The 12,574-nt window shown below is 42.1% G+C and overlaps 4 protein-coding genes across 4 annotated transcripts; 3 read left to right on the top strand and 1 right to left on the bottom strand.

Moving 5' to 3' along the window:
- Positions 1-1,771: 1,771 nt before the first annotated feature.
- Positions 1,772-3,425, bottom strand: LOC105688812 (protein lethal(2)essential for life-like). Its single transcript, XM_012405362.4, has 2 exons — positions 3,129-3,425; positions 1,772-2,972 (listed from the first exon to the last, which is right to left on the bottom strand). The coding sequence occupies exon 2, from the start codon at positions 2,641-2,643 to the stop codon at positions 1,987-1,989; it is 657 nt and encodes a 218-aa protein (XP_012260785.2). The 5' UTR covers positions 2,644-2,972; positions 3,129-3,425; the 3' UTR covers positions 1,772-1,986.
- Positions 3,426-3,578: 153 nt separating this feature from the next.
- On the top strand, positions 3,579-4,603 carry LOC105688807 (protein lethal(2)essential for life-like). The gene has a single exon (XM_012405358.3). The coding sequence runs from the start codon at positions 3,724-3,726 to the stop codon at positions 4,312-4,314; it is 591 nt and encodes a 196-aa protein (XP_012260781.2). The 5' UTR covers positions 3,579-3,723; the 3' UTR covers positions 4,315-4,603.
- A 1,286-nt stretch (positions 4,604-5,889) lies between these two features.
- Positions 5,890-7,011, top strand: LOC105688805 (protein lethal(2)essential for life-like). Its single transcript, XM_012405356.3, has one exon. The coding sequence runs from the start codon at positions 6,072-6,074 to the stop codon at positions 6,702-6,704; it is 633 nt and encodes a 210-aa protein (XP_012260779.2). The 5' UTR covers positions 5,890-6,071; the 3' UTR covers positions 6,705-7,011.
- A 132-nt stretch (positions 7,012-7,143) lies between these two features.
- On the top strand, positions 7,144-12,273 carry LOC105688818 (hemicentin-2-like). Its single transcript, XM_012405369.3, has 6 exons — positions 7,144-9,169; positions 9,282-9,411; positions 9,507-9,706; positions 10,309-10,632; positions 10,721-11,236; positions 11,333-12,273. Exons 1-6 carry the CDS (start codon positions 8,794-8,796, stop codon positions 11,914-11,916), a joined length of 2,130 nt encoding a protein of 709 aa, XP_012260792.1. The 5' UTR covers positions 7,144-8,793; the 3' UTR covers positions 11,917-12,273.
- The last annotated feature ends 301 nt before the right edge of the window (positions 12,274-12,574 follow it).

The raw sequence follows: 12,574 nt of genomic DNA, 5'->3' as shown, positions 1-12,574 counted from the left end.
AAAATCAATAATGAAAAAAACTGAAGAAAAAACTAAAATAAATAAATAAATGAAATAAAATCGTAATATGAAGGGTAAAAAACAGGTGAACTCTTGCAGTACAAAATCACGAGAGAAATAAATTATAAAACGATAGCTTTTCCCCTCTCGTTGCATTGCAGGGAACGGGGGTGAGCGTTATCGAACGCTTTGTATATATATACACATACGTGTATATAAATTTATGTACATACCTGTCCACATACGTATGCTATGTATTATGTATATATTACATTTCGGCCGTTCGTCTGCCTGTAGCAGGCAAATTGATACGCTTATCTCGTAAAGTTATTGCATAATAATTGCTGTAGAATACGGACTATAGTTGGGACATTCGCAAATTTGATATAAATATCAATCTCTCTGATAGTATTACACAAAGGGGTCCCATTATAGCAGCATATTCCCGCGACAAACATCATTGACCTGTGATATTATTCGTAATGAAAATAGAAATCCTACACGCATACCTTATACCTATACATATATGATTTGGATTGTTATTTTATTTATCGTACGTCTGTACGACGAATAGAGGTACGTACGTATACGCTCAAAATCCTTTGTAGTATCTACGAGTTAAGACAAAAGATAGCGATTTTTTTTTGCTCTCAATTTATTTCATTGCAAATTTTTTTCTTGCGACCGAATGCACCGCGAACTCTAATCGTCAAAACTGAAAGGAAAGAAAAAAATAAAAAAAAAGAACCAATACGCGGACAGATAATTACTTTTACTCACGTTTAGTCGTCATCAATTACACAATACGTGTACATAAAAATTCAGGTAGGTACAACTTATTTTCCGAATAATTTTATAAAAGTTAACTTAACCAGAAATTTCTCTTTGCGGTAATTAAAAATATATACATGTAACATGCCGTCTATTATAAAGGGGTACTCGGGCCTCCGGCTATGTACATACCCTTGTATTATAATTACGTATGATAATTTGACAGTTTGACTTCAGAACAAAATGGAAAATCCCGGATCGGCGAATTTTAGCTAATTACTGTGAGAATGTTTGTGACAACGTTACGTCTAATCAAAGGCAAACTTGAAAAATATTGGTACCGTTAAAATCGCTGAGCAATTTTTGTTTTACTCAGTCCGGCTACAAGCAACAAAAAACCGTCCAAATGCCTGGTGATCTCGACGAGTAATAATCGGCAAATTGCTCTTACTCTTTTATACACTAAATTCTCATTTATCAATCTGAGATATGGGTAAAGTAAAAAATTGCAACGAATTGTGTGAAAAAGTTATTCGAAACGCATTGTTTTCTTATTGCTAGTGCCACAAGGGTAGTTTCTGCGAGCGACTAATAGCGCCATCTTTTTTTTTCGCGAGTAACTGAAAAGCGGAGAGATCGAACGGGGGATGGCATAGGGAAGGGTGGCAAAATTTAGGGGTTGGCATCAGTGGCGCCATCTCTTAGCAAATAAGAATTATAACAAGGGTCGTGGTAAAACAGACACGTACGTCTGTCTCGTCTTCAGACAGGTACGCGTACCTCAGGGAGAAAAAGTAATACTTTTTGCGCCGTGGATGAAAATTTTATATTCCAGATTTCTATAGATTTCTGAAAAAGAATCTTCAATGAAAAACTTTAAGCATCGACCGACTATTTTCTACAATTTTCTTCAGTAAGACCTCAGGATAAAGTTTCTTATTTAATTGATAGGGTAATTTTAATTAGATCCTTATCCAGATATGAGAATAATATAAGCGAGTTTTTATAGAAAAAGACGAGTTTATTGCTACAATTACAGTGGAAATAATGAACTTATTATAGAGTCACGAGATACATGGCTGTATATGATATGTACATTTTACATAGTGACATCAATGTTTATTCTTATGATAATAAATGCTGAATTATTAGGTAATGTAACGAATCAGTCTTAATTTCATAATTAGTTAAAATACAACAAAATCTTATTAAATTTTACGCAGCCGCTATCAACTTCTCCTTCGCCTTAGGGCTCAGGTCCCCATTTTTACCAGCATCTTTGTTAGCTTTCTCTTCTCCATTGGAGATTTGCTGTACCGGCTCTTTGTTTTCCTGCAGGGCTGGTTTGCCTGTGTGATGAATTTTTATGACCTTCTCGCGATGTTCGACGGCTGGTTGGGGTTTTCTCGGCGCGGTGATGGTCAGTAATCCATCGGAGGATAAATTCGATTTCACCTGATCGATGTCGCACTGCGTTGGTACGAGATATCTTCTCACGAATTGTCTGGAAACCCAACCGTGATCGTCCTTCTTTTCCTCGTGTTTACCTTCGACCACAACATCGTTCCCAACGACTTTCACAGATATCTCCTCAGGTGTGAAGTGCTGTACGTCGAGGGTAACTTGGAACTTTTCTTTATCAGCTTTCACGACCGAAGCACCTTTCGATTTGTTCTCGTGCGTCTCGTAGGGCTGGAATCTTCTTCCGAATTTTCTGACGGGCCTGTAAATCAGGATATCCGTACTCCTCGGCGAATAATTATCGAACAGATCTTCCGGTCTCATGGTCATCCCGTAGTGACGATTCAAAAGACTCAAAGGACGTTCGAATTCATCCCAGCCATCGGAAAGCAGGAGCGGTAGAACGGACATCTTTCGCGTTGTTTTCTTTTCAATTCAGTGAAGCCAAGATTGAACAATCGGTCGGTCGTAATCTCGATTAGATAATAATTCGCTTGTGTAATCTTCGTACGAACTTCTACTCTCGTTTGCAGGTAGTTTAAATCTGGCTCTGCGCGGAAACCGCGCCGATATATATGCGCTCGATGCTCGGCCAGCTGCAGTTCTACCGTGGTGGGGACGCCGGAGGTGGGGAGGAACGTCGAAAGCACGCGAAAGATAAAGAGCGCAGGACGCGACGTTTGTAGAACCTTCGAGCATCGTACGTCCCCTACCCACACTTGCATACGTGCACCGCGAATCTACGGTGAAAATATTTATGAGAAAAGAAAGACAGCGAATCCCCTCGATGTCATATCGATTCTCCAATCCTCTGATTTAATTATTGCTAACTTCGCAATTCGCGAATATCTTGAAATAGATCGCAGCTGTCGGAATTTTAGGTGCAGATCGATTACCTTCTGCGAACAGCAGCTGTATGCGAAATTTCAATAGAACAGCTTATACAGCGAGGTATAAAGAGCTGGTCTTTGTAACATCTTTCCTTGCTATTGTTACGTCGAACAACCTGGAAACCGAAAGAACTCGAAATACCCGACCGTTACGTACGCGACCAATTCGTACAGTCGCAACGTGTAATTCGCGTCTGTACTGACAGTTCGTGAATAAAATGAACCGATGTCTCGATTCGCATAAGAATCCAAACAAATGACAGACATTCGTATTAATAATTTTCTAATTTCAAGCCGCCCACCCGAGTTCTGGTAATTTCTCGTACGTTACAGCCGATGCGTATTTGCGCGCCGTACATTATACTCCGTAGCAGTTTTACCCCCACTCGTGCCGGCGTCGACGCAATCAAAACCACCTATAAATACCGAGCGGCTGTCCCGCGGCTTCAAAACATTCTGAATCGTGGAAACGACAAGTTGTCAATTGTGTCAAAGTCTAGCAATCTTTCGAGGTTTCGCTGCAACGTATTCTCAACGCAGAAATAAATTCAAGACCAAGAATACCTCTTGTGTAAAATCGCCCAAAGTACTTACACCGAAAATGTCTCTGCTTCCGTTGCTGTTCTCCAACTGGTGGGAAGACCTGGACGAGCCTCACAGTCTCCTGGACCAACACTTCGGCCAAGGACTCCGTCCCGATCAGCTAGCACATCCGAGCTACGTGTCTCCGTTGCACAGACGTCCGCTGAGTGTCTACTACAGACCATGGGGAGATCTGTTGCGCCACAACGAGCGAGGATCATCCGTCGTAAAAGCCGACAAAAATCAATTCAAGGTCAGCCTGGATGTGCAGCAATTCAAACCGGACGAGATAAACGTAAAAGTGGCCGACAAGTGCGTAGTGATCCAGGGAAAGCATGAGGAGAAACGCGACGAACACGGATGGATATCTCGTCAATTTGAACGCAGATATCTGATCCCTGACCAGTGCAACATCGACGAAGTATCGTCTACCTTGTCCTCTGACGGGGTCTTGACCATCACCGCGCCCAGGAAGGAGCAGCCGAAGATCGAGGGTGAAAAGCCGATCAAAATTCAGCACACTGGAAAACCTGCTGTGAAGGATATCGCGAGCAACGGACCACCAGCTGCATCGATCGAAAATACGGCCGAGAAAACCGAATCTAAATAAAACTGCTGACAAATAAGACTGCACATTTTACGTTATATTCGATGCATAAATCTATAAACTCCTAATTCTTGTTTTTCTTCCATGATATATTTCATGTTATTCAATATTATTCGTGTTATATTAAGTATTAACTATAATGGTCATTGATTTTATAAATATATAAATTAAGAATGGATATTTGTATGTACTATCGCGTAGCACATCATGTAACTACACGAGAATTATGTATTTCTCTCGACTGAAATGATGTTTATTGTATAATAAAGAAAAGTAATTATTTACAATAGTATATACTGTGTCTCGTTCATTATTTAATTATTTATAAACTACACCGTTCCAGCACCTCCTATTCCGTTCGCATAATCATAGAAAGAAATTATTATTTCATCGGCATTAAAAATGATTTATTTCTTTTGCATAGTTTCTAAGTTCGAAGATGAAAAACTTTCCTGAGAAATGATAACCACGGTTAATTGACGCAACGGTCAAAACATTAGTATATTACGTACCTATGAACATTACGTGTCACCGATTACATGTACGCATCTTAATCTCGCCCGATACAAATATTTTGGTACAATTATATTACGACGATAAAATTCAAATCTGAATATTCCGATTGAAGAATATCGTTCTACACGTATTATCCTATGTATACATTATTTCTAAATTTGAGTGACATATTCTCGAATTTGTTCGGAATAACATAGAACTCTCCAGAGTATTTGGGAATATTCTATAAATTTTTGGATTATTCTGGAATATTTTGGAAAATTCAGGGATGTTCGGGAATATTCTGGAACAACCTGTAACTTTCTGGAATATTCTGGGATATTCTACAACATTCTAGAATATTCTGGAATATTCTGTAAATTTCTAGCATTTTCGGGAGTATCCTGGACTACGATATTACGGGTGAATTGCGTCTCCGTTTCGTACACGTCGTACCCAATGCAATTTACGTTGCACGAGGTCGTCATGCGTTGGGCGGAGGCCGGCCGGCGCCGGTAATCAATGCCGAATTTTCTGGATACGTCGCGAGGCATTCGTACGAAGCCTCCGCATGCAATCGAATAAGCTAGATTCTTCGGCTGGATATATTTATGACAAACTAAATTTGTAACGAAAAGCAAATTATCATCGCATTGCATCGCATCGGTGTAAATATATTACGTAGCTATGGTGATAGAAGGCCGAGAAGGGAGCGTTAAAAATAGTCTCCACAACTCTGTGGAATGATCGAGATAAACGCGCACACACAGTTGATCGCAAGTTTCGAGATATTTCGAGAACACTCGATCGTCGTTACTCGCTGAATTGTTTGATTTTGAAGACGAAAACGTTTGATCGTTGAAATATTTCGCCTTGGATTGTTCCCTGCTCGATTGGCACGAGCAGTTTCTCGAAGAATCTTACGAAATAAAGCTTCAAATGCAGCTTTTTCTTATCGATTATACGCAAACACAGCTGAGACGAATCTACGCGCTTCGCGAACATTCTCGAGTATCCATCCCCACCACCGACCAGCGCACGCTCAGCCGGCTCGCCGGGGATAAATACGCAGCGGTTTCAACGTTCGAGCATCAGTTCATCACGAGCAATCCTCAGAGTGAAGAGCTACCAAAGCGATAAGAATCACCTGCGAACTTTACGCGATATTATCGAGTAAAAGTTATCGACCTGAAAAGTGTTCATCGAGATCATCACTTGATCATCTTCAAAAGCAAATTTTGAATCAACCGAAGAAAATCATCGAAATGTCTCTCATTCCAATGCTGTTCTCCGACTGGTGGGAAGACTTGGAGCGTCCTCACAGCATCCTGGACCAGCACTTCGGCCTACCAATTCGTCCTGAGCAACTTACGACATCACACTACAATGTGCTACCGGCAATTTACGCCCTGGCGAACGCCCCTGCTCGTTCCAGTTCACATTTGCATCCATCGGCATACTACAGACCATGGGGTGAACTGCTTCGTCAGGGTAATGGCGGATCGTCGGTGGTGAAGGCCGACAAGGATCAGTTCAAGGTTATCCTCGACGTGCAGCAATTCAAACCGGAGGAGATCAACGTAAAGGTCGTCGACAAGTGCGTGGTCGTCCAGGCCAAACACGAGGAGAAACGAGACGAGCACGGTTGGATATCTCGCCAGTTTGAACGCAGATATCTGATCCCTGACCAGTGCAACATCGACGAGGTGTCGTCGAACCTGTCATCTGACGGGGTTTTGACCATCACCGCGCCCAGGAAGGAGCAGCCAAAGGCCGAGGGTGAAAGGCAGATCAAGATCCAACAGACTGGGAAACCGGCGGTTAAGGATGCCCCTGAAGCAGCTAAAGAGCAACAGGGAGCAGCAGCAGACCAGAAGAAGAAGCCGGTCGAAAAGTAATTTTCCCAAATTACTGCATTCCCTCAAATTTATCGTTCCTTAATATTATCGTAACTTGATAATTGTATACCAAACTCGCCATACTTTTACTATGTTATAACATAGATCGAAATAAGTCTGATAATTATATAATCACTTGATTAGTTATTAGAAAAAAAAAAAATAAATAAGTAATAATACAAATAAGTAATTTGTAATATTAGATAAGTTGTCGTATATCACGAACATGGCTGTAAACACATTTTCATTTTTTTTTCATTATCATTTCTGAATAAAAAAAAATGTGTGTTTAGTGTGCTTACATGTATATATATTTGTTTTGATTTTTTGCACCTTCCTATAAACCCACCAACCCAAAACATTTCTCCCGATCCTGCGCGTTTCATTCCTATAGGATCGACCCAGATCGGTGTCGATGTTACGGATTTGTTGTTACGATCGGGTTCGGCGAAGTTATTCTTTGAATTTGATTTTAATCGTCCGTTTCCTTCTTGAAGCCATCTTCCAGAACCTAGAGGAATTGGGGCGTGCCGATATCGCTTGTTCATGTACAATGCATAAAATGTTTAAATTAAATTCGTCCATAACGTGACCCACAATCTGTATTACAATACATACATATATGCCAACTCGATTCGTAATTCGCGTCGATTTCCGGTACGTCTAAAGCTTCAATGATCCGTGGAATCAATCTTATTCTGTTACCGAGTACAGTTTTTCCAATGGTAAGCAACCGATTTCGCGTCCAGACTAATCAAAAACGCGATATGATGGATATCGGTTCTTATCTAAATTCGGGACGCTTATTTATACGACTGGGTTGATTCGAGTTTCTTTAAAAATTCCTCAATTGGTCAAAGTTTACGGTATCATTCGCAAATGTACGGTACTATTAGGTCCTCGCTTTGGCGCAACGCGTTCACCACAGCCGGATCGTGCGGACAACGGAAATGAATATGGATTAAAAATCGACGAAACGATTTTTGAAAAATTGCACGTAATCCAAAATTACACACCGCCCTCGCACGCGACAGGGAGGGGGCGCGGACATTTTAGCGTTATTGTTCGAATTGTGTTCTCTGCGTTACGCGTTCATGTTCAAAACTAAGAATGGACTGAAACGATGGAAGGGGTTCCAGGTAAATACAGGTCATTCGAGACGCGGTGTGGAGCGGTTAAATTATATACTAAAAAATTAATGTTGTACTTGCAGGTTCGATGAAATAGACGGCGGCCCCCGTGGCACGGGCGTATGATAACACGGTCGAATAATAAGGAATAGGAAGGAACAGAGAAGCGAGCGGGTACCGAGCAGAGGAGACAGGGTTGGATACGCACGCATGGGTTTGCAGCGCGTTTCGTTTGGGGTCTGAGTCTGAGTCGCTGGCTCGCTTTTACAAACACGTTCCGCAGCAGTCAACTGCATGCAGTCAACTTTGCGCCTCGTTCGACTCGGGTCACTCGGTCTCTCTACCGACTTCCTGGAAAGAGTCGAAGAGAAATTTTTTCGAAAACTTGGTCAATTTGAATAATACGGGAAGGAAAGTTCTTATCCTCGACTCCCTTCGAAAAAATTCATCGAGTGAATACGAAGAATAAATATCATTTTGCCGCGCGAGTTTGTACCCTTTAGCAATTCAAACGGTATCGTAGCTATTCAAAGTGATACGAATGAAACGAATGTGAATACGGAGTAATAAATATTGATTTAATTTTCATATACACTTGTAAAATTTATTTCGAAAGAAGTGAGTGACAATAAACCGATCGTCTGGCATAACACGCGCCACTGACATACGGCGAGGTGGAATTATCGAGCGAATTATAGGTATACTCGGGGAAGGCAACAGGTGGTATCGTCGGAAGTCGGAAGTACGTCGATTCGGTATCGCAACAACAGCTCTTTGAGTAAATGGAAAGCCACAATCCCGTTCTGTTATTTTGCGTCAGGCTCAACGTGCGACTATACGTCAGTGTTGTCGCTATGATGTGACGAAAAACTGTTGTATAAATTGTACCGTAACGAAGTTTCGCAGTGAGACGATAAATAAACCGTTGATATCGTACGTCGTGACTAAATCTATTCGAAATGAACATCGGAACCGGAAGCGGGTTGGCCATAGCAATCCTGCAGTGGATAACGGCATTTGGAGTTTTTGGAGCAGAGCAAAGATTCGAGGAGACGCCCGCTTTGTATCAGGAAGTTTCGTCCGGGGATGACGTCCGCTTAAGGTGTAGAGTGAAGGACAAGAGGGGGCAATGTATATGGCAGAAGGACCGGAAACCGGTGGGCATTCATCCGGACAAATACGAGTGGGCCGGTAATCGGGAGGGGGACTGTTCCCTTCTAATAAGAAGAGCCTCCCTGGACTTTGACGACGGCCTCTGGGAGTGCCAGGTCACCCCCGGGGACTTCGCCCGCCAAGACGCTCTCACCTCTCTTCCATCACGGCTATTAGTCAGAGGTTCTATTCGTATTCAAATTCATTTGCCGCGTGTCACTTTCACTTTTCACACACCTTTTCTTTTATACGCAAAATTGTTCATCCTGTTCGGTTCTTTTTTTTTTCATCGCAGTAAGCCCTCGAAAACCACGTTTGGAACTCGGAGGAGCTATATTGGGGTCCAGTCTGATCCTGAGGGAGGGTCAAGAGGCGACGTTGTCCTGCGTATCGAGATATGGAAATCCACCGGCCCTCATAAAATGGTCAGTCGTTATTTTCGTCCAAAATAATTTCAACGTTATACCGTCACCGAGCTGTAAATCTGTATGAAATGTTCTTTTTCCCGTTCCATCCGAAGGTTCATAGGAGGGAACGAAGTCGTTCCACTGAGAGAACAAACGAATGCCACGGAAGTGGACAACCCGAGAACCTGGGCAGCGCATAGCCTTCTTCGGGTACGAGGCGAAAGATCAAATCACGGTCTTCCCGTCAGATGCCTAAGCATTCATCCTGCGAGTGTCGTACCTTCAGTTGCGGAATCAAAACTCGATGTTCACTGTAAGTGTACTTGAAATACATTCGAGAATTCCACGATCACAATGATAAACAGATACACTGTGACGAAAAACTTGAATATCACCCTGTTTTCGATCCGAAAAACGTTCAATTTCGAAGCCTCATAACTTCTCGAAAAATCGAGGTAGGAAGTTTAAAAAAAAGCATCTTGATGTTTGAAGCTTCACCTTTCAGATACTTTCAGTTAATTTGAATTGCATCATTTCGTTCGCTAGTTACACTCTCTTGATTCGACTCATGTCGAAAACGTGAAGTAAACTTTTGACTTTGAAAAGGGTGTCTCAGTCGTTGAATTTGAATTTCTTGATGTCATTTTGAAGGTTGAAGTGTCTTCTTCAAAACGCGCTCTCAAATTTTCTCGTACGATTTTTTTTGCATGAGTTATACGACTCTAAAGCGAATATTGCCCATAAATGTTTGATCGAACATCGCGACCGACCCAGTTATCGTATCGAGGTTTTTCAAAAATGATTTTGCTGCTCAAGACTTCGACTTTACGAAACTCGTAAGTCGTTCGTTAGCGAAAACCGAGTGACCGGCTAATTTCCATTCACAGTGTATAAGTATTTGTATTTTAATCAAAGATGCACCGGAAGTGAAGCTGGAGACGACTCCCAGGTCCCTGGCAGCTGCGCTAGAGGATTCCGAGAGTTTTTTAACTTTGAGATGTCTCGTGGACGCCAATCCACCCGCTGTTGTAAAATGGTACAAGGATTCCGACCCAGTTATAGGCCTGGTAGACTCGGTCTTTCTCAGGGAAAATTTAACAAACTCCAGCCAGCCAGGATTCGTCGGTTCAGAGCTCCGATTCGAACCAGTAAAACGCACCGACGAAGGTCTCTACTCCTGTAAAGCAACGAACACTATCGGGGAAAGTTCACCTGCTCACTATCGCTTCGATGTTCAATGTAAGTCCCGATAAGTTATAATAAAAAAATTGAAATGAACAATCAAAACACTCTTCCGTAATGTTGACAATTTTTTACTTCCATTCAGATGGACCGAGACCTGCGTCGGTGAGCGACCGTCGTTTAGACGGGGCATCGGCGAAACAGGAAGAGGCCGTAGTAGCTCTTTTGGGATCTACCTTGGATACTTTTGAATGTGGTGCCTTCGATGCGAACCCTTCGCCGAAGTACAGGTGGGTTCATCTCCGCGGAGGTACGAATACCGAGATGATAACGAATCCGATCGGGGGTGGAGAAGATGGACGACGACTAAGACTGAAAAATGTCCAGTGGTCAGACGAGGGGGAGTACAGATGCGTTGCCTACAACGTGATCAACGGAGTACGGAGAGAACACGCTAGCGATGCGAGATATATTTTACACGTAACGGGGCCACCAGAAATTCAAACCGGGCCATCGTCGCCTGGCGATAATGGGGAGGGAGCTGATTTCCGGTCGACCGGTTGGATCGGCGAACCTGTTCACAGACTGAGGTCCAGATTCTGCTCGAGACCTCCCCCTAGATTGGTCGCATGGCAGTGGGGAAGTTCGCACATTAGAGCAGGTAACTGAATTGAAAACCGTGTGATTATTTTAGGATCGTGACGGCGTAAATATCACGATAACAATCCTCGAATTGTATCCATAAATATTTCAACAGGAGAGAGCATTCAACCCAAGTACGAGGCGCTTCCTTTGGAGCCGATTATCGAGAACAAGATGGTAACGAATTGCTACTGGGCGAAACTTGAGATAAAAGATTTGCAGAAAGAAGATGCGCGAGTTTACACGCTGCTCGTTGAGAGTGAGAAGGGTAGGGATTCAACGAATGTTCGTTTAATTGTGAGAGATCCCACGGAGATGCGTTTGATAGCAGCTGCCGCTGCAGTCGGGACTCTCTTTCTTCTTGGTCTATTTGCTATCTGCCTCTACGCCGCACTTAGATCTAAACGATCCGACTACAGCCAGGAAGTTGAAGAAGGAAGCATCGCGGCAGATGCTTTTTATAGCCCTACCTCCACCGTCGATCGGCCAAGGAACTCCGATCAATCGCAAATTCAGAGTCAGAATCAGAGTAAATCTTACTCGCACAATAAGACCGAAGATCAGGAGAGCCCTCTCGCCGTATTGTACGGATACGATCACTTGACGAAGCAAGCAGCCATGACCAGATCCCCAATGAGTCCGGAAGCTTTGAAAGTCCGAAGAACTCCTATGGTTCTGCAGGCTCCAACGATAGTTTGATTTATCAATTAAAATAACACTCGATTCGTTTGTCAAATATTCTATAACTACAACCTTGGACGTACTGAAAAATTTTTATAGATGAAAAAGCGGTAACTAATAACCGACTTATGCTATAGAGATAAGAAGAGAAATTATTTTTTTAGAAGACTCGGAAACGTTATGTTGCCAATTAATCTCATCACCCTTATACTCTCGTTTAAATTACCATTGATCAATTTACATTAAATTATCGTAAGTTACTGTCACCATCAAATAGGCTTAGTCTTAATATTACTAATTGTTTTCAAATATTTAATTGTTTTGATTATTGTATAATGTTGCATAATATGTATCGTGAATACATCACATTACCAAAAACAAGGATCTTCAGAATTGCCGAAATTCGAAATTCAAAATTTTCTGAGCCTATAGCCTTTGGTTTTTGGCGATTCCTGGGACCCAAAGTTATGCTTGAGAAAATCCGACAGGGCATCAAGGCATTTTCTAGTTACATAGGTGTGATGGAAGAGTTTACGATTTTCAAATTGAAATTATGGGATCGTAAATGCGCGCACGACCCTAACGATTTTTTTGCAAAAATTCTTTGTTTCCATCCCCAATAATCATCCTCAGTTTGAGCCTAGTTATATGCAACTCAAACTACCCTTCGGTTCTA

The sequence above is a fragment of the Athalia rosae genome, chromosome 6 (assembly GCF_917208135.1).
Source record: "Athalia rosae chromosome 6, iyAthRosa1.1, whole genome shotgun sequence".
Lineage (NCBI taxonomy): Eukaryota > Metazoa > Arthropoda > Insecta > Hymenoptera > Athaliidae > Athalia > Athalia rosae.
The sequence above is the reverse complement of the archived record's forward strand: the minus strand, read 5'-3'. Positions and strand labels throughout refer to the sequence as shown.